General features: G+C 48.1%; 1 protein-coding gene across 5 annotated transcripts in view; it reads right to left on the minus strand.

The window, feature by feature from the left end:
- Positions 1-18544, minus strand: part of KDM1A (lysine demethylase 1A) — a 33990-nt gene extending 15446 nt beyond the window's left edge. For 2 of the 5 annotated variants that reach the window (XM_073665751.1, XM_073665749.1), the window contains exons 1-6: positions 17870-18361; positions 1961-2132; positions 1109-1242; positions 944-1022; positions 669-761; positions 190-296 (exon numbers count right to left, since the gene is read on the minus strand). In XM_073665751.1, the coding sequence (XP_073521852.1) occupies positions 190-296; positions 669-761; positions 944-1022; positions 1109-1242; positions 1961-2132; positions 17870-18346 (1062 nt within the window). In that variant the 5' untranslated portion in view covers positions 18347-18361. Of the gene's footprint in view, positions 1-189; positions 297-668; positions 762-943; positions 1023-1108; positions 1243-1960; positions 2133-17869; positions 18362-18408 lie in introns of those variants that run through there. The other 3 variants (XM_073665754.1, XM_073665750.1, XM_073665752.1) reach the window with 3 other exon arrangements.
- Between the last annotated feature and the right edge of the window lie 7070 nt (positions 18545-25614).

Consider the following 25614-nt stretch of genomic DNA (forward strand, 5'->3'; position numbering starts at 1 on the left):
GCAAATCAAATGTTATGTGCTACCCTGACGATCCACATTACAAGGGGACTCTAATTACTACATGGTAGAAAAGGGCAAGTAAAGCGAAACCAGAATCCAGACAGAAAGATCCAAATTAAAAGTTGTCCAGTGTCGTTCATAGGGAACGATTAAAAGCAGTAAACACTAGGAGGGGTTCACTTCACTTACCCTTGCTTCTAAGAGAGTAACATCCATTCCAAAACTTTGCAACTGACGGGCTGCAGCCAAACCAGACACTCCCGAGCCAATGATGATCACCTTTCCAGTTTTCTTGGCTAAAGGGGATAGGAAACAAGATGGTAACATACACACGGATAGAAACTCTGCGTTGTAAAATAGAGATATTTTGCGTAATAATGACATAGAAGTTTTATATATATAAGAAGCATGTGCATAAAATGGGTATGAAGTAAAAAAAATCCTTAAAAAAGGCATCTGCCCATGACAACCAGATAACCCATATTCAACGAACACTAGAAGAATGACAGCCAGAATCTTGCTGAAACTTCAATCAATGATGTAGTAGTTCTTATGTACTGTAGAACCATCAATGACTTATGCTCTTGTGCCCACACTTACTGGCACACAAGATTATCAAATAGTGGAATATTCTACTTAAAACTAGAAGGAAATTTCCCATTCCTTACTTGGTAAAGGTTTCAGTCTCTTGTAGATTCCAAAGTTAATTAATCCATGTCTTTCAAGATAGCAGTGTATTCTGTGAACCAGCACAGAGTCGCCTAAAGACGAAACAAACAAAATAATTATGCACACATTTCTTAATTTTTCACTTAATTCTATAACTATATTAAAAGAGGTTGTTTAAATACATGTATTATGTACTGCCAAAAATGTATGCATTTATATAAGAAAACAAAATGCCCCCAAAGATGCACAACTCCTTTAATGCCAGCAAACTTACTATTATAAGGTGCTTCTAGCTGCTGAACTGTCGCCTCAAAGGTAAGTTGGACTTTAGGGTTGTCTAACCACAGCTGCAGCTACGAGAAGTAATGACAATGTGAGTAACAGCAAGTTTACAGCAGCCCTGTGTAAATGGGCAGAAGGGTGTCGCGGTCACACTTACCGTCCGGTTCCGGATGTACAGGAAGACCTTCTGAGTGGGTTGTGGACCACTAATGATGTCAGGGAAGCATGCTGCCTCTTGGGAAGTCATTCTGTCATGGGGAAGTCTGCTCTGGAAGGCTGCTCCCTCTACACCTGGAAAGAAACCGAAGCCAAATTCCTGGGACATGGCTATAGGAGTACCTCTGTCTTCAGCCTAGTCTGACATTGGGCATGGGGGGGGGATACTGACGCAAAGGGGGTCCCAGAACCCTTGGAAGCCACGCAATAGTTTATATACACCATTTCAGGAAAAACACCGCTAGTGTTCTCCTAAAGCATCTTCTGCTTCAAAAACTCTGGCTTTACTGACATCTACAAGACAATGTGGGCACATACACTAAGGATGATAATGTTGGCTGTAGTGCAAAGAGGGAGGTCTCCAGATAACAGATGAGATCTCATAGTCTCACAGTGAGGAGCGTTCGGGATACCACAACCAGCAAGGGGCCTTCAGGGTACATTAAGGACCCATGTGACCACTTTTGATAACTTAATGTTTGCGTGTGTGTGTGTATATACATACACACACATTTATTTTTATTTGTTTGGGGGTGATATATACATCATCAGACTGAGGCTGCCCACTGGTTTATTAAAGAAAAATGCCAGCCTCAGACATAGTGATAGTGGTGGTAGTTACTCCAAGCTCTTGGAGGCAGTTTCACCATTTATAAGATGACATCTTTAATAACATATAAGTAAAAAGGATACGATTTTTTTTAACTCATAATTTGGTGGAGGGGGGTTGTGCATATCATAAATGATGTGAAATGTTATGGCAGGAAAGGATAAAAGTCATGAAGATTACTACATGTACCCGAGGGCTCTTCTGGCTCGCTGTCCACTTCCTCCTCTGGAGGAGCTTGCGGAGGGGGTGGTGGCACTTTCTTCTCCCTTTCTGCTTTTGCATTTCTCTCTTCTTCTGAATAGTATTCATCTTCGGACAGGTTGGCAAGACTTTCATCCATCTCCCTATATTCTACCTAAGAAATGTAAAAGGGTCAAGATGAAAAAGGTGTCAATACGTGGGATCTGTAGGGCACGAATGTGACAGGTCCCATCACCCTACGAGACATAACCGGATCATCACTGTTTCCAACAATAGGTGCAGGAATTGCTTTTTTACATCACCGTCCGTCCCTCCATGTGGCTCAATAGCTTTGTACCTGCGGACACCCCCTATACAGAACACACGTCTGCGGTGTGTGTTGTAAGTGAAGTGGTAGATACTGGAGGTGTCAGGAATCGGAGCTCGGCACGTGCCAGGACGCTTGCTGCATGGATATGACAACTTTGGTGAAGGAAGAAGGATGCTATAGTTTCTTTTATGAGCAGGCTACTTAAGCCTAGAAGGGTGGCCAGTCCCTTTCAGTATGATGGAGCTGCCCATAGGATCGCACCAGCGGCTGTCATTACTACTCCCCTCCAAGAGCAATGCGAGAAGCAGGCGCAGCGCTGGTCCCCGGCATCCAGGCACGTTTCACCCTGGGTCTCCTCAGCCACAACAGGGCGACACCTGGGTGGTTGAAATCCACGGCAATCTGACAAATTAGTGTAGCTTGTGTTTCTCCAATATCCGGCTCTGAAGCCACTGCGGGACAGAAAGCATGCCACAACCAGGCTAAGGCTATGTGCACACAGTGCATTTTTTCAGCGCAGAAATGGGCCAAAAACGCATTGTAATCCTTATTCCAGCATTACCTATGAGAATTTGGAAGATCTGTGCACATGATCAGGAATTTTCCTGACAAGATTTCATTTGCGTTTAAATATGCAGCACGTCAATTCTTGGTGCGAATTTGCCAGCATTTTTCCTACACAATGCATTGGAAAAACACCTAAAAAGTGAATTTCCGCAGCGTTTTTGCTGCCAAGAGGTACAGAACCTTGCAGAAACGCTGCAGAAATTTCAGCAAGAAAATCCTGATCGTGCGCACATAGCCTAAGGGTAGCTATAGAGCAGAACGTCCACGCGGATCTCTGAGGGAAGTCTTCGCCTTTCTCACAGCCACAACATATTCCGCAGGGATTTCAAATGTGCGCTGTAGGAAAAATAATCAACGGCACGTCACTTATTGCCGCAGTTTCCACATAGAAAGTACATGAACTGTGGACCCAAGACAACTCAAACTGCAAATACATGACAGAAAAAAAGGAGCCATGTGAACGTAGCCTAAATAGGGTGTGCAAGCTCCCGTGTGTTTTACTAAATGCATGTATTTCCCAGAAGATAATAATTCTAGACACTGCCTCGTAAAATTGTTATGGCATTCCTCTGTTATTCCTCCTGGAAATGCATGAGCAAACTTACAACATGGCGTTATCATTTTCTTCCATAAATTGTGAGACGTGACGGTCCCCAAAGATCTCTGCTGATCAATACTACACAGGGGCCATGGTGCTGCAGCGAGTACCTGGCAGCGCATGCAGAAGTACAGTGGCATGTAAAAGTTTGGGCACCTCTGGTCAAAATTACTGTTATTGTGAGCAATTAGCAAGTGGAAGATGAAATAATCTCTTAAAGGCCTAAAGTTAAAGAGGACACATTTCCTTTGTATTTTCGGCCAAAAAATATATATATTTTCATTTTTATCAGCCTGTTGTTCACCATCATTGTTAGGAAAGGCCAGGTGATGCAAATTTCCCAGCTTTATAAAAACCCAGCCTCCTCTAACCATGTGCCAAAAATCAGCAGCCTAGCACTCTGAGAATGGTGGAGGCCCACAAAGCTGGGAAAGGCTATAAGAAGGTAGCAAAGTGTTTTCAAGTAGCCCTTTCCACAGTTCAAAATGAAATTAAGAAATGGCAGTTAGCAAGAACAGTGGAGGTCAAGATAAGGTCTGGAAGACCAAGCAAAATTTCAGTGAGAGCTGCTTGTAGGATTGCTAGAGAGGCAAATCAGAATCCCCACTTGACTGCAAAAGACTTTCAGAAAGATTTAGCAAACTCTGGAGTTGTGGTACATTGTTCTACTATTCAGAGACACCTGCACAAATATGGCCTTCATGGAAGAGTCATCAGAAGAAAACCTCTCGTGCATCCTCACCATAAAATTCAGCATCAGAAGTATGCAAAACAACATCTAAACAAGAATGATGCATTTTAGAAACAAGTCTCATGGACCGATAAGGTTAAAATAGAACTCTTTGGCCACAATGATCGAAGGTATGCGGGGAGAAAAAAGGGCACAGAATTTCAGGAAAAAAACATCTCGCCAACCATTAAGCATGGGGTTGATCAATCATGCTTTGGGGTTGTGTTACAGCCAATGGCACGGGGAACATTTCACAGGTAGAGGGAAGAATGGATTCAATGAAATTTCAACAAATTCTTGATGCAAACATAACATCATTTGTAAAAAGAGCTGAAGTTGAAAAGAGGATGGCTTCTACAAATGAATAATGATCCTAAACACACGTCAAAATCCGCAACAGACTACCTCAAAAGGCATAAGCTGTAGGTTTTACAATGGCCCTCACAGTCCTCTGATCTGAACATCATTGAAAATCTGTGGCTAGACCTCAAAATAGCAGTGCATGCAAGATGACCCAGGAATGTCACAGAACTGGAAGAATGGATGAAAATCCCTCAAACAAGAATTGAAAGACTCTTCTATGGCTACAAAAAGGGTTTACAAGCTGTGACACTTTCAAAAGAGGGTGCTACTAGGTACTAACCATGCAGGGTGCCCAAACTTTAGCATCGGCCCATTTTCCTTTTTGTAATTTTTAAAATGTAAGGCTAAGTGCCCACGATGCAGAAATGCTGCAGATTTTTTCCGCATCTCCCTGGCAGGAAAAACGCATGCGGATTTTACATGCATTTTCCCGCCAGGTAGAAGCGTTTGTCAAGTGTTTTTGCATGCGGGTTATCAAGCACTTTTCCAAGTGATTTTAGCATCACTTGGAAAAGTGCTTGACAACTTGGTCACATGCAACCGGCATGGATTTATATAGTGTGACCAAGTTAATAGTTAAATGGTAAAAAATAAAAACATTATACTTACCTTCTGATGGCCCCCGGTCTCCTTCTCCGGTCTCCCCGGCGGCTCGTGATGGTCTAAAAGGACCCGTCATTACGTCATTTAGTCATTTGACAGGTCACGCTACTGCAGACGTCAAAATTAATGGACGTGCTGCGGATTTTTCCGCAATGATAATCCGCAGTGGAAATTTCCGCAGCATGTGCACAGCACAGGCGGATTATCATTGGGGACCATGGGGCACGTATTACCAAGAGTTTTTTAAGCGTTTCCGCTGCGGAAATTCCGCGGCAGAAACGCTTGAAAAATGCATAGTGGGCACACAGCCTAAAAAGTGACATGGATAGATAGATATATATATATATGCAAAATAAATGTGTCATCTTTAACTTTAGCCCTGTTAGAGATCATTTAATCTTCAACTTGCTTAACTGTTCACAATAACAGTCATTTTGACCAGGGGTGCCCAAACTTTTATATGCCACTGTATCGAGTAGGCACTATAGTGGGAAATATCACTGCTCCCTCCTTGGGACCGGATTTGAGGCAATTTAGATAAAAATGATACATTTTGGAAAAATGTATATATGTAAATATATTAGTCTTGTCTGGGACACTGAACTGTGCACTGGGTCAGCTGACAGTCCACCACCTCAGCTGCCCGGGGAAGGAAGGAGCAGGAATCCTGGATTTCAACAAGCCTGATACTGGACCACAAGGGAACAAAGTATCATCTTATGCCTTCTGAAATAAATGTTCATGAAGCGGCCGGGAGAAAAGATGGCCGACTGCTATACTGAGTAAACGGCCTGTTGGATTTCCAACGCCATATCCTTGTTTTCTCCCCAGGACTCTCTCAATGAGAACACAGGAGCTCTCAGCAGAGCTGAGCATTCCTGTGTATGGGGGAGCCGGGAGAGAGAGCCTCACCTGAACAATCGTGTGTGGTCCACCGCTATACTATTTATATAGGGGCCTTAAAGGGGGTTGACAATTTATTTTTATTTTTTTTTTACTTAAATACATGTACTTGAAGATAAAAATATTTTTTGCAATTGGCGGTCAGTAAACATTTTGCACCGTTTTGCTTTTCGTTTCCCGGCACATTTAACTTTGATATGGTCTGTGATCATAAATCAGCTGAGAGGAGCTCAGAAAAATAAAAATAAAGGAATTACAAACTATCCTCTCAGACTGTCAACAGGAGCTCACTGATAAGATTCTCAGTTAACTCATTCTGCAGCCAGCAATAGACAATGCAACAGAGACTATAGAAAGCAAATAGTACAAAAATTTTAATGAATCCCTATCGCAAAAATGTTTTTTTTTTTTTTGCCAAAATACATTCTTTTAACTAATAAAAAGAACAAATTCCCCTTTACCCTTATCTGTTAAGGCTGCCCTAACATATCTCTTTGGTCACAGTCTTATAAAGTGATAGTATATCGCTAGCACGCGCCACCACACTTGACCGTCGGGAACTGACCTCTGGGACCCCCACCAATCGTGAGAACTGAGGGGAGCCCTGCATCCCCTTCTAACTTTGAAGTCACAACTGACTCGATCACTTGAATAGGGTCACACTGCAGTGGGGTGACCTGGATATACCATGCAGGGGAACAACCCTAAATCCATCCTGCATCCCCTTAATTCTCATGATCAGTGTCGGACGTCTCCCAGGACAGACCGATACATATTATTCCCTGGCTGAAAAGAAGAAATAACCCTATACAAGACTTTGTGAAGTCATTTTGTACTGGAAGGAACACCAGGCAGGCATTGTGAGGGCCCTGCTCACTAATACGCTCATTGTTAGCTGCAGCAGATGGCTCACTATACACTGCAGCTCATCTGCACAAAGCCAGGAAGTGCGGGCTCTGGAGCCGGGCACATAAAGGGCACCTACAACTGTCAGCTGGGTGCTGAGGAGACACTGGCACCCATCTCCTGGTATATCAGCAGAAGGCAAACACACAGGTGCCTATTATCAATGTGCACTGCAGATCGGGGCAGGACAAGGTACAATGGAGAGTTACATTCCCATCCTGATCTCACTGAGGTGTCAAAAATAACAAACAAATCTAAAAAAAAATGTAAATGGGCGATCAGCACTCCGCACTATTTACCATATGACTGGACCATTATTCCACATTGGCACAAAATACAAAGTTAGAGGTAGGTGGAAGGTCCTTAAAGATGATTTCAGGGAATTAGGCTGCAAGCTGAAAGCAAGGACCTCCAAGGTGGTATTCTCTGAAATACTACCGGTACCACGTGCCACGCCAGAGAGGCAACGGGAGATTAGGGAGATAAATAAGTGGCTCAAGAACTGGTGTAGGAAGGAGGGATTTGGGTTCCTGGAGAACTGGGCCGACTACTCAGTTGGCTACAGACTCTACGCTAGGGACCGGCTGCACCTCAATGGGGAGGGTGCAGCTGTGCTGGGGGAGAAAATGGCTAGAAGGTTGGAGGAGTGTTTAAACTAGGGATTGGGGGGAGGGTATTCATTTTATAGGTGGGGAAGATAGTGCAGATAGTGACCTGGGCACAAATAAAGAAATTGGGGTTGGGGTTAGAACAGTCAATAAAGTAAGAAGGAATAGAGGTACAGAGAGATACATAAAATGCATGTACACTAATGCCAGAAGCCTCACCAACAAAATGGAGGAATTAGAATTAATTTTGCTGGAAAATAATTATGACAAGGTAGGGATATCTGAGACGTGGCTGGACGAGAGCCATGACTGGGCAGTTAATTTACAGGGCTATAGTCTGTTCAGAAATGACCGTACAAACAAGCGAGGGGGGGGTGTGGTTATATGTAAAATCATCCTTAAAACCTGTCTTGCGGGAGGATATATGTGAATCTAATGAAAATGTAGAGTCCCTGTGGGTGGAGATAAGGGGAGGGGGAAAAATAATAAATTACTGATAGAGGTTTGTTATAAGTCTCCAAAAATAATGGAAGTAGCGGAGAATATCCTCGTACAGTAAATAGATGAAACAGCGACTCAAGGAGAAGTCATTATTATGGGAGACTTCAACTACCCTGAAATACATTGGGGGACAGAAACATGTAGTTCAAGCAAAGGAAATAGGTTTTTGACAACTATGAGCGACAATTACCTTTCACAACTGGTTCAGGACCCAACAAGAAGGGGGGCACTGCTAGACCTAATATTAACCAATAGGCCAGACCGCATATCAAATATACAAGTTGGGGGTCACTTGGGTAAGTGATCACAAAATAATACGTTTTCATGTAACCTTTAATATGATGTGTAGTAGAGGGGTTACAAGGACACTAAACTTCAGGAGGGCAAATTTCCAACGGTTAAGAGATGATCTTAGTGCAATAAACTGGGACGATATCCTGAGACATAAAGCTACACAAAGCAAATGGAAGACATTTACTAGCATCCTGAATAGGACCTGTGCACAATATACCCTATGGGAATAAACATGCTAGAAATAGTAGGAAACCACTATGGCTAAATAGAGCTGTAAGGGGCGCAATAAGTGACAAAAAGAAAGCATTTAGAGAACAAAAGCAAGTAGATAGTGATGAGGCATTAAATAAATACAGAAAATTAAATAAATTATGTAAAAATCAAATCAAGGCAGCAAAGATTGAGGCAGAGAGAATCATTGCCAGAGAAAGTAAAAATAACCCCAAAATATTCTTTAACTACATAAATAGTAAAATACTAAAAAATGATAGTGTTGGCCCCCTTAAAAATAGTCAGGGTGAAATGGTGGATGAGGATGAGGAAAAAGCCAATATGCTAAATGATTTTTTTTCAACCGTATTTACACAAGAAAATCGCATGACAGAAAACATGATTAGTGATGACAAAAATTCTCCAGTAAATGTCCCTTGCTTAACCCAGCAGGAAGTATGGCGGCGTCTAAAAATCACTAAAGTTGACAAATCCCCAAGCCCGGATGGGATACACCCGCAAGTACTGCAGGAATTAAGTAACATCATAGATAGACCATTATTTTTAATCTTTAAAGATTCCATAATAGCAGGTTCTGTACCACAGGACTGGCGTATAGCAAATATGGTGCCAATATTCACAAAGGGGACAAAAACCGAACTTGGAAATTATAGGTCAGTAAGCTTAACCTCTACTGTGGGTAAAAACCTGGAGGGTTTCCTAAGAGATGCTATACTAGAGTATCTGAAGAAGAATAACCTCATGACCCAATATCAACATGGGTTTACGAGGGACCGTTCCTGTCAAACTAATCTGATCAGCTTTTATGAGGAGGTAAGTTCTGGACTGGACCAAGGATATGCGGTGGATGTTGTGTATATGGACTTTTCAAAAGCTTTTGATACGGTTCCACACAAAAGGTTGATACATAAAATGAGAACAATGGGGATAGGGGAAAATATATGTATGTGGGTTAAGAATTGGCTAAGTAATAGGAAACAAAGGGTGGTTATTAATGGAAAACACTCAGACTGGGTCTCAGTTAACAGTGGGGTACCACAGGGGTCAGCATTGGGCCCCCTTCTTTTTAACATATTTATTAATGACCTTGTAGGGGGCATACAGAGTAATATTTCAATATTTGCAGATGACACTAAACTCTGCAGGGTAATCAATACAGAGGAGGACAATTTTATATTACAGGAGGATCTATGTAAACTAGAAGCTTGGGCTGATAAATGGCAAATGAGCTTTAATTGGGATAAATGTAAGGTAATGCACTTGGGCAGAGGAAATAAAATGTATAATTATATGCTTAATTGTAAAACACAGGGCAAAACTGTAACTGAAAAAGACCTGGGTGTATTGGTGGACGACAAGCTCACGTTTAGTGGCCAGTGTCAGGCTGCTGCTACAAAGGCAAATAAAATAATGAATGCATAGATGCTCATGAGGAGAACATAATTTTACCTCTATACAAGTCACTAGTGCGACCACACTTAGAATACTGTGTACAGTTCTGGTCTCCGGTCTATAAGAAAGACATAGCTGAACTAGAGAGGGTGCAGAGAAGAGCGACCAAGGTTATTAGAGGACTGGGGGGTCTGCAATACCAAGACAGGTTATTACACTTGGGGTTATTTACTGTGGAAAAAAGAAGGCTTAGTGGTGATCTTATTACTATGTACAAGTATATGAGGGGACAGTACAAAGACCTTTCTACTGATCTTTTTACTCTGAGGCCTGAGATGGGGACAAGGGGGCATCTTCTACGTCTGGAGGAAAGAAGGTTTAATCATAATCACAGACAGGGATTCTTTACTGTAAGAGCAGTGAGACTATGGAACTCTCTGCCGCATGATGTTGTAATGAGTGATTCACTGTTAAAATTTAAGAAGGGCCTGGATGCCTTTCTTGAAAAGTATAATATTACAGGTTATATATACTAGATTTCTTGATAGGGCGTTGATCCAGGGAACTAGTCTGATTGTCGTATGGAGTCGGGAAGGAATTTTTTTCCCCAATGTGGAGCTTAGTGTTTGCCACATGGGTTTTTTTTGCCTTCCTCTGGATTAGCATGTTAGGCTATGGGTTGAACTAGATGGACTTAGTCTTCCTTCAACCTTAAAAACTATGTTACTATGATACATAATCTATATATAGCTCTGTGTGATCCCGGCCTAATGAGGTGCATCCACTCATCAGATCAGTCAATAACTGCTCAGTGTGACACGATGGGAGTTGTAATCTCTACACTGCAAGACATACGGTCATCGTTCCTGACTGCTTCCATGACAGCACTATATACTGGTGTGTGAAGAGCAAAGGCACAATGCAGAGCACCAGACCATGGCCATGACATGCAGCCCCCTGGCCCCACTCTCCCCCGCGCAGGGGCAGCCCCCTGGCCCCACTCTCCCCCGCACAGGGGCCGCCACCTGGCCCCACTCTCCCCCGCACAGGGGCCGCCACCTGGCCCCACTCTCTCTGGCCCCACCCTCCCACGCGCAGGAGCCGCCACCTGGCCCCACTCTCCCCCGCGCAGGGGCCGCCACCTGGCCCCACCCTCTCTGGCCCCACCCTCCCACGCGCAGGGGCCGCCACCTGGCCCCACTCTCTCTGGCCCCACCCTCCCACGCGCAGGGGCCGCCACCTGGCCCCACTCTCTCTGGCCCCACCCTCCCACGCGCAGGAGCCGCCACCTGGCCCCACTCTCCCCCGCGCAGGGGCCGCCACCTGGCCCCACCCTCTCTGGCCCCACCCTCCCACGCGCAGGGGCCGCCACCTGGCCCCACTCTCTCTGGCCCCACCCTCCCACGCGCAGGGGCCGCCACCTGGCCCCACTCTCTCTGGCCCCACCCTCCCACGCGCAGGGGCCGCCACCTGGCCCCACTCTCTCTGGCCCCACCCTCCCACGCGCAGGAGCCGCCACCTGGCCCCACTCTCCCCCGCGCAGGGGCCGCCACCTGGCCCCACCCTCCCACGCGCAGAGGCCGCCACCTGGCCCCACTCTCTCTGGCCCCACCCTCCCACGCGCAGGGGCCGCCACCTGGCCCCACTCTCTCTGGCCCCACCCTCCCACGCGCAGGGGCCGCCACCTGGCCCCACCCTCCCACGCGCAGGGGCCGCCACCTGGCCCCAACCTCCCACGCGCAGGACGACTCCTGTGTTCTCTCTGAGAGAAGCTGCCAGATGCCTCTTATCTCTAGGGAACAAAAGGAGCAGCCATTTAAGCAGATCTCTCCCCCACAGCCTCTTTCAGCAGCACCCACACATTACACTGCTGGTCACACACATCCATACCAGCTGGCCGATGTTTGGCTATGTGCCCACAATCAGGAATAGCAGAGTTTTGGAAGCAGAATATTTCTGCTGCGTTCTATTAAAACGCATGTGTTTCGGTAATATGAGGATTTATTGCATCTAATGACAGTGAATTGGGGAAAATGCGCAGCAAAAGAAATTGACATTCTGCAGCTCGTAAGCCCGTGCCGCGGGGGAGTGTGTGCAGCGTCACACAGAAGCACAGTGGGCGTGGGGTTTCTATAAATCCATCCACTGTGCTTGTATTGTAGAACGCAGCGGTCTGGACACCGTGAGGATACACTGCATTCATGGGCACGTACCTCAAGTGTCATGTTTATCAGAGCATTAGCATGCATGCTATTGGCCGCTGTTATCAGCCTCCCCACCCTTTCTGAAGCACCCCTCGCTGCTCAGAGGCGGGCTGTTGTGTGCTACTGTCCTCCGTTATCAGTCACCTCATACTGCTCAGAGGCTGCTGTGCTCTATTCTCCTCTGTTATCAGCCACCTCATACTGCTCAGAGGCTGCAGTGCTCTATTCTCCTCTGTTATCAGCCACCCCACACTGCTCAGAGGCTGCTGTGCTCTATTCTCCTCTGTTATCAGCCACCCCACACTGCTCAGAGGCTGCTGTGCTCTATTCTCCTCTGTTATCAGCCACCCCACACTGCTCAGAGGCTGCTGTGCTCTATTCTCCTCTGTTATCAGCCACCTCACACTGCTGAGGCTGCTGTGCTCTATTCTCCTCTGTTATCAGCCACCTCACACTGCTGAGGCTGCTGTGCTCTATTCTCCTCTGTTATCAGTCACCCCACACTGCTCAGAGGCTGCTGTGCTCTATTCTCAGTTATCAGCCACCTCATACTGCTCAGAGGCTACTGCGCTCTATTCTCCTCTGTTATCAGCCACCTCATACTGCTCAGAGGCTGCTGTGCTCTATTCTCCTCTGTTATCAGCCACCTCATACTGCTCAGAGGCTGCGGTGCTCTATTCTCCTCTGTTATCAGCCACCTCATACTGCTCAGAGGCTGCTGTGCTCTATTCTCCTCTGTTATCAGCCACCTCATACTGCTCAGAGGCTGTTGTGCTCTATTCTCCTCTGTTATCAGTCACCCCACACTGCTCAGAGGCTGCTGTGCTCTATTCTCCTCTGTTATCAGCCACCTCATACTGCTCAGAGACTGCTGTGCTCTATTCTCCTCTGTTATCAGCCACCTCATACTGCTCAGAGGCTGCTGTGCTCAATTCTCCTCTGTTATCAGTCACCCCACACTGCTCAGAGGCTGCTGTGCTCTATTCTCCTCTGTTATCAGCCACCTCACACTGCTGAGGCTGCTGTGCTCTATTCTCCTCTGTTATCAGCCACCCCACACTGCTCAGAGGCTGCTGTGCTCTATTCTCCTCTGTTATCAGTCACCCCACACTGCTCAGAGGCTGCTGTGCTCTATTCTCCTCTGTTATCAGTCACCCCACACTGCTCAGAGGCTGCTGTGCTCTATTCTCAGTTATCAGCCACCTCATACTGCTCAGAGGCTACTGCGCTCTATTCTCCTCTGTTATCAGCCACCTCATACTGCTCAGAGGCTGCTGTGCTCTATTCTCCTCTGTTATCAGCCACCTCATACTGCTCAGAGGCTGCAGTGCTCTATTCTCCTCTGTTATCAGCCACCTCATACTGCTCAGAGGCTGCTGTGCTCTATTCTCCTCTGTTATCAGCCACCCCACACTGCTCAGAGGCTGCTGTGCTCTATTCTCCTCTGTTATCAGCCACCTCATACTGCTCAGAGGCTGCGGTGCTCTATTCTCCTCTGTTATCAGCCACCTCATACTGCTCAGAGGCTGCTGTGCTCTATTCTCCTCTGTTATCAGCCACCTCATACTGCTCAGAGGCTGCTGTGCTCTATTCTCCTCTGTTATCAGCCACCTCATACTGCTCAGAGGCTGTTGTGCTCTATTCTCCTCTGTTATCAGTCACCCCACACTGCTCAGAGGCTGCTGTGCTCTATTCTCCTCTGTTATCAGCCACCTCATACTGCTCAGAGACTGCTGTGCTCTATTCTCCTCTGTTATCAGCCACCTCATACTGCTCAGAGGCTGCTGTGCTCAATTCTCCTGTTATCAGTCACCCCACACTGCTCAGAGGCTGCTGTGCTCTATTCTCCTCTGTTATCAGCCACCTCATGCTGCTCAGAGGCTGCTGTGCTCTATTCTCCTCTGTTATCAGCCACCTCATACTGCTCAGGGGCTGCTGTGGTCTATTCTCCTCTGTTATCAGCCACCTCATACTGCTCAGAGGCTGCAGTGCTCTATTCTCCTCTGTTATCAGCCACCTCATACTGCTCAGAGGCTGCTGTGGTCTATTCTCCTCTGTTATAAGCCACCCAACACTGCTCAGAGGCTGCTGTGCTCTATTCTCCTCTGTTATCAGCCACCTCATACTGCTCAGAGGCTGCTGTGCTCTATTCTCCTCTGTTATCAGCCACCCCACACTGCTCAGAGGCTGCTGTGCTCTATTCTCCTCTGTTATCAGCCACCCCACACTGCTCAGAGGCTGCTGTGCTCTATTCTGTTATCACCCACCCCACACTGCTCAGAGGCCGCTGTGCTCTATTCTCCTCTGTTATCAGCCACCTCATACAGGTCAGAGGCTGCTGTGCTCAATTCTCCTCTGTTATCAGCCACCCCACACTGCTCAGAGGCTGCTGTGCTCTATTCTCCTCTGTTATCAGCCACCTCATACTGCTCAGAGGCTGCTGTGGTCTATTCTCCTCTGTTATCAGCCACGTCATACTGCTCAGAGGCTGCAGTGCTCTATTCTCCTCTGTTATCAGCCACCTCATACTGCTCAGAGGCTGCAGTGCTCTATTCTCCTCTGTTATCAGCCACCTCATACTGCTCAGAGGCTGCTGTGCTCTATTCTCCTCTGTTATCAGCCACCTCATACTGCTCAGAGGCTGCAGTGCTCTATTCTCCTCTGTTATCAGCCACCTCATACTGCTCAGAGGCTGCTGTGGTCTATTCTCCTCTGTTATAAGCCACCCAACACTGCTCAGAGGCTGCTGTGCTCTATTCTCCTCTGTTATCAGCCACCTCATACTGCTCAGAGGCTGCTGTGCTCTATTCTCCTCTGTTATCAGCCACCCCACACTGCTCAGAGGCTGCTGTGCTCTATTCTCCTGTTATCAGCCACCCCACACTGCTCAGAGGCTGCTGTGCTCTATTCTGTTATCACCCACCCCACACTGCTCAGAGGCCGCTGTGCTCTATTCTCCTCTGTTATCAGCCACCTCATACAGGTCAGAGGCTGCTGTGCTCAATTCTCCTCTGTTATCAGCCACCCCACACTGCTCAGAGGCTGCTGTGCTCTATTCTCCTCTGTTATCAGCCACCTCATACTGCTCAGAGGCTGCTGTGCTCTATTCTCCTCTGTTATCAGCCACCTCATACTGCTCAGAGGCTGCAGTGCTCTATTCTCCTCTGTTATCAGCCACCTCATACTGCTCAGAGGCTGCAGTGCTCTATTCTCCTCTGTTATCAGCCACCTCATACTGCTCAGAGGCTGCAGTGCTCTATTCTCCTCTGTTATCAGCCACCTCATACTGCTCAGAGGCTGCAGTGCTCTATTCTCCTCTGTTATCAGCCACCTCATACTGCTCAGAGGCTGCTGTGCTCTATTCTCCTCTGTTATCAGCCACCTCATACTGCTCAGAGGCTGTTGTGCTCTATTCTCCTCTGTTATAAGCCACCCAACACTGCTCAGAGGCTGCTGTGCTCTATTCTCCTCTGTTATCAGCCACCTCATACTGCTCAGAGGCCGCTGTGCTCTATTCTCCTCTGTTATCAGCCACCTCATACAGCTCAGAGGCTGCTGTGCTCTATTCTCTGTTATCAGCCACCCCACACTGCTCAGAGGCTGCTGTGCTCTATTCTCCTCTGTTATCAGCCACCCCACACTGCTCAGAGGCTGCAGTGCTCTATTCTCCTCTGTTATCAGCCACCTCATACTGCTCAGAGGCTGCAGTGCTCTATTCTCCTCTGTTATCAGCCACCTCATACTGCTCAGAGGCTGCTGTGCTCTATTCTCCTCTGTTATCAGCCACCTCATACTGCTCAGAGGCTGCTGTGCTCTATTCTCCTCTGTTATAAGCCACCCAACACTGCTCAGAGGCTGCTGTGCTCTATTCTCCTCTGTTATCAGCCACCTCATACTGCTCAGAGGCCGCTGTGCTCTATTCTCCTGTTATCAGCCACCCCACACTGCTCAGAGGCTGCTGTGCTCTATTCTCCTCTGTTATCAGCCACCTCATACTGCTCAGAGGCTGCTGTGCTCTATTCTCCTCTGTTATAAGCCACCCAACACTGCTCAGAGGCTGCTGTGCTCTATTCTCCTCTGTTATCAGCCACCTCATACAGGTCAGAGGCTGCTGTGCTCAATTCTCCTCTGTTATCAGTCACCCCACACTGCTCAGAGGCTGCTGTGCTCTATTCTCCTCTGTTATCAGCCACCTCATACTGCTCAGAGGCTGCTGTGCTCTATTCTCCTCTGTTATCAGCCACCCCACACTGCTCAGAGGCTGCTGTGCTCTATTCTCCTTTGTTATCAGCCACCTCATACTGCTCAGAGGCTGCTGTGGTCTATTCTCCTCTGTTATCAGCCACCTCATACTGCTCAGAGGCTGCAGTGCTCTATTCTCCTCTGTTATCAGCCACCTCATACTGCTCAGAGGCTGCAGTGCTCTATTCTCCTCTGTTATCAGCCACCTCATACTGCTCAGAGGCTGCTGTGCTCTATTCTCCTCTGTTATCAGCCACCTCATACTGCTCAGAGGCTGTTGTGCTCTATTCTCCTCTGTTATAAGCCACCCAACACTGCTCAGAGGCTGCTGTGCTCTATTCTCCTCTGTTATCAGCCACCTCATACTGCTCAGAGGCCGCTGTGCTCTATTCTCCTCTGTTATCAGCCACCTCATACTGCTCAGAGGCCGCTGTGCTCTATTCTCCTCTGTTATCAGCCACCTCATACAGCTCAGAGGCTGCTGTGCTCTATTCTCCTCTGTTATCAGCCACCCCACACTGCTCAGAGGCTGCTGTGCTCTATTCTCCTCTGTTATCAGCCACCCCACACTGCTCAGAGGCTGCTGTGCTCTATTCTCCTCTGTTATCAGCCACCTCATACAGGTCAGAGGCTGCTGTGCTCTATTCTCCTCTGTTATCAGCCACCTCATACTGCTCAGAGGCTGCTGTGCTCTATTCTCCTGTTATCAGCCACCTCATACTGCTCAGAGGCTGCTGTGCTCTATTCTCCTCAGTTATCAGCCACCTCATACTGCTCAGAGGCTGCTGTGCTCTATTCTCCTCTGTTATCAGCCACCTCATACAGGTCAGAGGCTGCTGTGCTCTATTCTCCTCTGTTATCAGCCACCTCATACTGCTCAGAGGCTGCTGTGCTCTATTCTGCTCTGTTATCAGCCACCTCATACAGGTCAGAGGCTGCTGTGCTCTATTCTCCTCTGTTATCAGCCACCTCATACAGGTCAGAGGCTGCTGTGCTCTATTCTCCTCTGTTATCAGCCACCTCATACTGCTCAGAGGCTGCAGTGCTCTATTCTCCTCTTATCAGCCACCTCATACTGCTCAGAGGCTGCTGTGCTCTATTCTCCTCTGTTATCAGCCACCTCATACTGCTCAGAGGCTGCTGTGCTCTATTCTCCTCTGTTATCAGCCACCTCATACTGCTCAGAGGCTGCTGCGTGCTATTCTCCTCTGTTATCAGCCACAGCTGGCTAAGATCCTTCCATGGGGAGAGGGACAGGAAGTCCGCAGGGAGCCGACCCCACGACCACTGTACTCCCCATGTGTGGTCCCAGCAGCCCCAGGGGCTCCTACAGTCCCGGATATGCCGTTATTGCCATGAGGAGGGCAGTATACTCGGCGCTGACAGAACAATGGCGCACTGCGATAAAGATCGGACGAGGGGCTTCGACTCAAACTCACCTTTGCCCTCTTCCTACGACTTGTTCGCCGACCTTCGGGGGTCTCAGGCTGTCCCCCGTCCGCTCCAGCCATGATTCCCGGAGCAGAGGAGCCGCCGTGTTCTGCCCCAGGGGAGGCCCTGTCCTTCTTCCTAGGGGTCCTTTCGAGGGGCGCCCCAGTATCTGGAGAGGCCATTATGATAGAAGAGGATGATGAGGAGGAGGAGGATGATGATGAGGATGATGAAGAGGAGGATGCAGGGGGCTGAGACTCTGCTCCGTTCTCACCACCCCCGCCGGACTCGGACTTCTTTGCTGCAAGCATTGAGTTGAGATGGCGGCTTTGGATTGAGGGGAGGGGCCGGAGAGTGGGTGGAGCGTGTACGGGGATGTTGGGTGGAGTAGTGGACACTGATACACCGGCGGTCGATGCCTTGTGTGTGTGTGTAAGCGAGGGCGACACCAGGACCCGCGGCCACCGTGTTTGTACAACGCGCATGCGCAGCCAGGTCCGCCCACTGCCGGGTGTCCGCCCCACATTGTGCTCCGCCGGTGGCTCACCTGCCAGTTGTGCTGCTGAGGAGAGGGTCCGCACACCCGTCCCGTCCGGCCTGGAGTAGGCATAGGCCACAGTACACATCCCGGTACTTCCTTGTACGTCATGTGCTGTGCGTGTAGTGGTCTAATGGAGTGTGCTGGGGCTCCATTCATCCCCTAAGGCTATGCTCACACATTGCGTTTTTTATGCTAATTAAAAGCTGCTTTTTGCAGCAGGAGCTGGGAGATGTCAGAAATCTCATGCACACACTTGGGTTTTCCTGACTGGATTGGAAAACGGCTTCATTTTTGTCAATTCTTTCAGTGGTTTTTGCACCATAGAAAGCAACGAGAAAGTGACAAAACAAGCTGCGGTTTTGGTGAATAAAACTAACTTTATTAAAGATGCACTGTAGACAAATGATAGATGTAATCTGCACCAAAACCGGCTTTCTGTAAGCAGCTTCTTTACTGCCAAGAGAGCAGGTTTTACCTGCAGGAAAAACGCAACGTGTGAACACAGTCTAATGGTCCGCCGCAGGTTGAGCGCTGCGCTCGGCTGGTCTTCACTCCCATAAGAATGCATGAAGCATCAGTGCACACAATCGCCCACCGCTCTTCAGAGCCCCAGTATTCAGGGTCTGCGGCGTCCTAGCTGTCGGACCCCCATTCTTAAACACCACTGACCAGAGGGAGGGTCTTGTGTGTAGACGTACAGGTAAAGACGTACAAGCCGGTGCCGGCTGTGTGCGTTCGTTGTATAGTCTGGACATGTACCTCTACAACCGGACTGTTTTGTGCTCGTTTGTTTTGGGTGGGGTAGGGGGTAAGTTTTACTTTTTTTTTTTTTTTTTTTTTTTTTTCCCCCCCAACTAGTTTTTCCTGGTATAGACAGGTTATACTTGTGGTGTTCTAGACCCCCTCTCCGGGATTTGGCACCAACTCTGGGGGAGGGGATTTGTCTACAGGAGCAATTTTATAAAGTTCAAATGTATGTATTTTAGATGTATTGAAATTAGAGATATTCCCATAGGGGATAATGGAGAACAAAAATGTAAATGTGTTTTTTTGCAAAAGAAAACATATGATCAACTGTTCTGTTTTTTTTGTACATCCAATAAAAACACATTTCGACGTTTCCCCATTGCCCATTTTGGTCTATGGATACCCTACCATATACAGCTGAATACAGTATTTTGCCATTCAGTGGTAAACGTTCAGCTGCATGCAGTGTATGAATGTGAACCGAGCCTTACAATGATTTTCCTTTTCCAAACAAATATGACGGTGTCGCCCAGAGTTGGCACTATGATTATTTCTAATGTAATATAACAATTGTTAGCTTAGAGGGGGTTTCCCTCTACGATTCCAAGGATAGGTCATTAATATCAGAACAGTGGGGGTCTGGCATCTGATCAATAGGAAGTGATCTACTGTACCCAGAAGCTGTCTCTAAACTGTACGGCACTGTGGTGTCCAGTTCACTGGTTATAGCTGGCAACAGCTGATCGCTTCAGGGTGTCGGACCCCCGCCATCTAATATTAATGACTTGCCCAAATGATAGATCATCAATATCATTGCAGTGGAAGACCCCTATAATACTATAATATGTATTCCATGTGAGACTATTGTTCGACATATGACTAAAACAATGGTAGCAGTGTGCTGAGAGCTGTACGGTCTGCAGCATTGTTCCCTGAGAAACAAGTGAATCCAGTACTAACGATGTGCAGTCAGAGCCAGGACACCGCGACATTCAGTGACTCACAAGAGACGTGGTCTTGGTCTGTTTCAGGTCATCTGCTATGTCTTGACTTTGGAGTTTCCACCCAGACATCTTCAGCTCTCACTTCTAAATAATACTACAACACATTGTGCCTCCCTGATAAATAGTACCTCCATGCACTGTGCCAACCTGTAAATAATAGCTCCATGCACTGTGCCTCCCTGTAAATAGCTCCATGCACTGTGCCTCCCTGTAAATACCTCCATGCACTGTGCCTACCTGTAAATACCTCCATGCACTGTGCCTCCCTGTAAATAATGGCTCCATGCACTGTGCCTCCCTGTAAATAGCTCCATGAACTGTGCTTCCCTGTAAATAGCTCCATGCACTGTGCCTCCCTGTAAATAGCTCCATGCACTGTGCCTCCCTGTAAATAATGGCTCCATGCACTGTGCCTCCCTGTAAATAATGGCTCCATGCACTGTGCCTCCCTGTAAATAATAGCTCCATGCACTGTGCCTCCCTGTAAATAGCTCCATGCACTGTGCCTCCCTGTAAATACCTCCATGCACTGTGCCTACCTGTAAATACCTCCATGCACTGTGCCTCCCTGTAAATAATGGCTCCATGCACTGTGCCTCCCTGTAAATAATGGCTCCATGCACTGTGCCTCCCTGTAAATAGCTCCATGAACTGTGCTTCCCTGTAAATAGCTCCATGCACTGTGCCTCCCTGTAAATAGCTCCATGCACTGTGCCTCCCTGTAAATAGCTCCATGCACCGTGCCTCCCTGTAAATAGCTCCATGCACTGTAACCCTCCCTGTAAATAGCTCCATGCACTGTGCCTCCCTGTAAATAGCTCCATGCACTGTGCCTCCCTGTAAATACCTCCATGCACTGTGCCTCCCTGTAAATAGCTCCATGCACTATGCCTCCCTGTAAATAATGGCTCCATGCACTGTGCCTCCCTGTAAATAGCTCCATGCACTGTGCCTCCCTGTAAATAATGGCTCCATGCACTGTGCCTCCCTGTAAATAATGGCTCCATGCACTGTGCCTCCCTGTAAATAGCTCCATGCACTGTGCCTCCCTGTAAATAGCTCCATGCACTGTGCCTCCCTGTAAATAGCTCCATGCACTGTGCCTCCCTGTAAATACCTCCATGCACTGTGCCTCCCTGTAAATACCTCCATGCACTGTGCCTCCCTGTAAATAGCTCCATGCACTGTGCCTCCCTGTAAATAGCTCCATGCACTGTGCCTCCCTGTAAATAGCTCCATGCAATGTGCCTCCCTGTAAATAGCTCCATGCACTGTGCCTCCCTGTAAATAGCTCCATGCACTGTGCCTCCCTGTAAATACCTCCATGCACTGTGCCTCCCTGTAAATAGCTCCATGCACTGTGCCTCCCTGTAAATACCTCCATGCACTGTGCCTCCCTGTAAATACCTCCATGCACTGTGCCTCCCTGTAAATACCTCCATGCACTGTGCCTCCCTGTAAATACCTCCATGCACTGTGCCTCCCTGTAAATAGCTCCATGCACTGTGCCTCCCTGCAAATAGCTCCATGCACTGTGCCTCCCTGTAAATAGCTCCATGCACTGTGCCTCCCTGTAAATAATGGCTCCATGCACTGTGCCTCCCTGTAAATAGCTCCATGCACTGTGCCTCCCTGTAAATAACTCCATGCACTGTGCCTCCCTGTAAATAGCTCCATGCACTGTGCCTCCCTGTAAATAATGGCTCCATGCACTGTGCCTCCCTGTAAATAGCTCCATGCACTGTGCCTCCCTGTAAATAGCTCCATGCACTGTGCCTCCCTGTAAATACCTCCATGCGCTGTGCCTCCCTGTAAATAGCTCCATGCGCTGTGCCTCCCTTGTAAATACCTCCATGCGCTGTGCCTCCCTGTAAATAGCTCCATGCGCTGTGCCTCCCTGTAAATCCCTCCATGCGCTGTGCCTCCCTGTAAATAGCTCCATGCACTGTGCCTCCCTGTAAATACCTCCATGCACTGTGCCTCCCTGTAAATACCTCCATGCACTGTGCCTCCCTGTAAATAGCTCCATGCACTGTGCCTCCCTGTAAATAGCTCCATGCACTGTGCCTCCCTGTAAATAGCTCCATGCACTGTGCCTCCCTGTAAATAGCTCCATGCACTGTGCCTCCCTGTAAATAGCTCCATGCACTGTGCCTCCCTGTAAATAGCTCCATGCACTGTGCCTCCCTGTAAATAGCTCCATGCACTGTGCCTCCCTGTAAATAGCTCCATGCACTGTGCCTCCCTGTAAATAGCTCCATGCACTGTGCCTCCCTGTAAATAATGGCTCCATGCTCTGTGCCTCCCTGTAAATAATGGCTCCATGCTCTGTGCCTCCCTGTAAATAATGGCTCCATGCACTGTGCCTCCCTGTAAATAATAGCTCCATGCACTGTGCCTCCCTGTAAATAGCTCCATGCACTGTGCCTCCCTGTAAATAGCTCCATGCACTGTGCCTCCCTGTAAATAGCTCCATGCACTGTGCCTCCCTGTAAATAGCTCCATGCACTGTGCCTCCCTGTAAATAGCTCCATGCACTGTGCCTCCCTGTAAATAACTCCATGCACTGTGCCTCCCTGTAAATAGCTCCATGCACTGTGCCTCCCTGTAAATAGCTCCATGCACTGTGCCTCCCTGTAAATAGCTCCATGCACTGTGCCTCCCTGTAAATAGCTCCATGCACTGTGCCTCGCTGTAAATAGCTCCATGCACTGTGCCTCCCTGTAAATAGCTCCATGCACTGTGCCTCCCTGTAAATACCTCCATGCACTGTGCCTCCCTGTAAATACCTCCATGCACTGTGCCTCCCTGTAAATACCTCCATGCACTGTGCCTCCCTGTAAATAGCTCCATGCACTGTGCCTCCCTGTAAATAATGGCTCCATGCACTGTGCCTCCCTGTAAATAATGGCTCCATGCTCTGTGCCTCCCTGTAAATAATAGCTCCATGCACTGTGCCTCCCTGTAAATAGCTCCATGCACTGTGCCTCTCTGTAAATAGCTCCATGCACTGTGCCTCCCTGTAAATAGCTCCATGCACTGTGCCTCCCTGTAAATAGCTCCACGCACTGTGCCTCCCTGTAAATAGCTCCATGCACTGTGCCTCCCTGTAAATAGCTCCATGCACTGTGCCTCCCTGTAAATAGCTCCATGCACTGTGCCTCCCTGTAAATAGCTCCACGCACTGTGCCTCCCTGTCAATAATACCTCCACGCACTATGCCTCCCTGTTAATAATAGCTCCACGCACTGTGCCTCCCTTTGAATAATTGCTCCACGCACTGTGCCTCCCTGTAAATAGCTCCACTCACTGTGCCTCCCTGTAAATAATACCTCCATGCACTGTGCCTCCCTGTCAATAATAGCTCCACGCACTGTGCCTCCCTGTAAATAACACCACCACGAACTGTGCCTCCCTGTAAATAATACCTCCACGCACTTTGCCTCCCTGTAAATAATAGTTCCACGCACTGTGCCTCCCTGTAAATAATAGCTCCATGCACTGTGCCTCCCTGTAAATAATAGCTCCACGCACTGTGCCTCCCTGTAAATAGCTCCATGCACTGTGCCTCCCTGTAAATAGCTCCATGCACTGTGCCTCCCTGTAAATAGCTCCATGCACTGTGCCTCCCTGTAAATAGCTCCATGCACTGTGCCTCCCTGTAAATAGCTCCATGCACTGTGCCTCCCTGTAAATAGCTCCATGCACTGTGCCTCCCTGTAAATAGCTCCATGCACTGTGCCTCCCTGTTAATAATAGCTCCACGCACTGTGCCTCCCTGTCAATAATACCTCCACGCACTATGCCTCCCTGTTAATAATAGCTCCATGCACTGTGCCTCCCTGTAAATAATGGCTCCATGCTCTGTGCCTCCCTGTAAATAATAGCTCCATGCACTGTGCCTCCCTGTAAATAGCTCCATGCACTGTGCCTCCCTGTAAATAGCTCCATGCACTGTGCCTCCCTGTAAATAATGGCTCCATGCATTGTGCCTCCCTGTAAATAATGGCTCCATGCACTGTGCCTCCCTGTAAATAGCTCCATGCACTGTGCCTCCCTGTAAATAATGGCTCCATGCTCTGTGCCTCCCTGTAAATAATAGCTCCATGCACTGTGCCTCCCTGTAAATAGCTCCATGCACTGTGCCTCTCTGTAAATAGCTCCATGCACTGTGCCTCCCTGTAAATAGCTCCATGCACTGTGCCTCCCTGTAAATAGCTCCATGCACTGTGCCTCCCTGTAAATAGCTCCATGCACTGTGCCTCCCTGTAAATAGCTCCACGCACTGTGCCTCCCTGTTAATAATAGCTCCACGCACTGTGCCTCCCTGTCAATAATACCTCCACGCACTATGCCTCCCTGTTAATAATAGCTCCACGCACTGTGCCTCCCTGTAAATAATAGCTCCACGCACTGTGCCTCCCTGTAAATAGCTCCACTCACTGTGCCTCCCTGTAAATAATACCTCCATGCACTGTGCCTCCCTGTCAATAATAGCTCCACGAACTGTGCCTCCCTGTAAATAATACCTCCACGCACTTTGCCTCCCTGTAAATAATAGTTCCACGCACTGTGCCTCCCTTTAAATAATAGTTCCACACACTGTGCCTCCCTGTAAATAATAGCTCCACGCACTGTGCCTCCCTGTAAATAGCTCCATGCACTGTGCCTCCCTGTAAATAGCTCCATGCACTGTGCCTCCCTGTAAATAATGGCTCCATGCTCTGTGCCTCCCTGTAAATAATAGCTCCATGCACTGTGCCTCCCTGTAAATACCTCCATGCACTGTGCCTCCCTGTAAATAGCTCCATGCACTGTGCCTCCCTATAAATAGCTCCATGCACTGTGCCTCCCTGTAAATAGCTCCATGCACTGTGCCTCCCTGTAAATAGCTCCATGCACTGTGCCTCCCTGTAAATAGCTCCATGCACTGTGCCTCCCTGTAAATAGCTCCATGCACTGTGCCTCCCTGTAAATAGCTCCATGCACTGTGCCTCCCTGTAAATAGCTCCATGCACTGTGCCTCCCTGTAAATAGCTCCATGCACTGTGCCTCCCTGTAAATAATGGCTCCATGCACTGTGCCTCCCTATAAATAATAGCTCCATGCACTGTGCCTCCCTGTAAATAGCTCCATGCACTGTGCCTCCCTGTAAATAGCTCCATGCACTGTACCTCCCTGTAAATAGCTCCATGCACTGTGCCTCCCTGTAAATAGCTCCATGCACTGTGCCTCCCTGTAAATAATAGCTCCATGCACTGTGCCTCCCAGTAAATAATAGCTCCATGCACTGTGCCTCCCTGTAAATAGCTCCATGCACTGTGCCTCCCTGTAAATAGCTCCACGCACTGCGCCTCCCTGTAAATAGCTCCACGCACTGCGCCTCCCTATAAATAGCTCCATGCACTGTGCCTCCCTATAAATAGCTCCATGCTCTGTGCCTCCCTGTAAATAGCTCCAT

The sequence above is a fragment of the Phyllobates terribilis genome, unplaced genomic scaffold (genome assembly GCF_046119375.1).
Source record: "Phyllobates terribilis strain yellow unplaced genomic scaffold, ASM4611937v1 Scaffold_2__4_contigs__length_985480577, whole genome shotgun sequence".
Lineage (NCBI taxonomy): Eukaryota > Metazoa > Chordata > Amphibia > Anura > Dendrobatidae > Phyllobates > Phyllobates terribilis.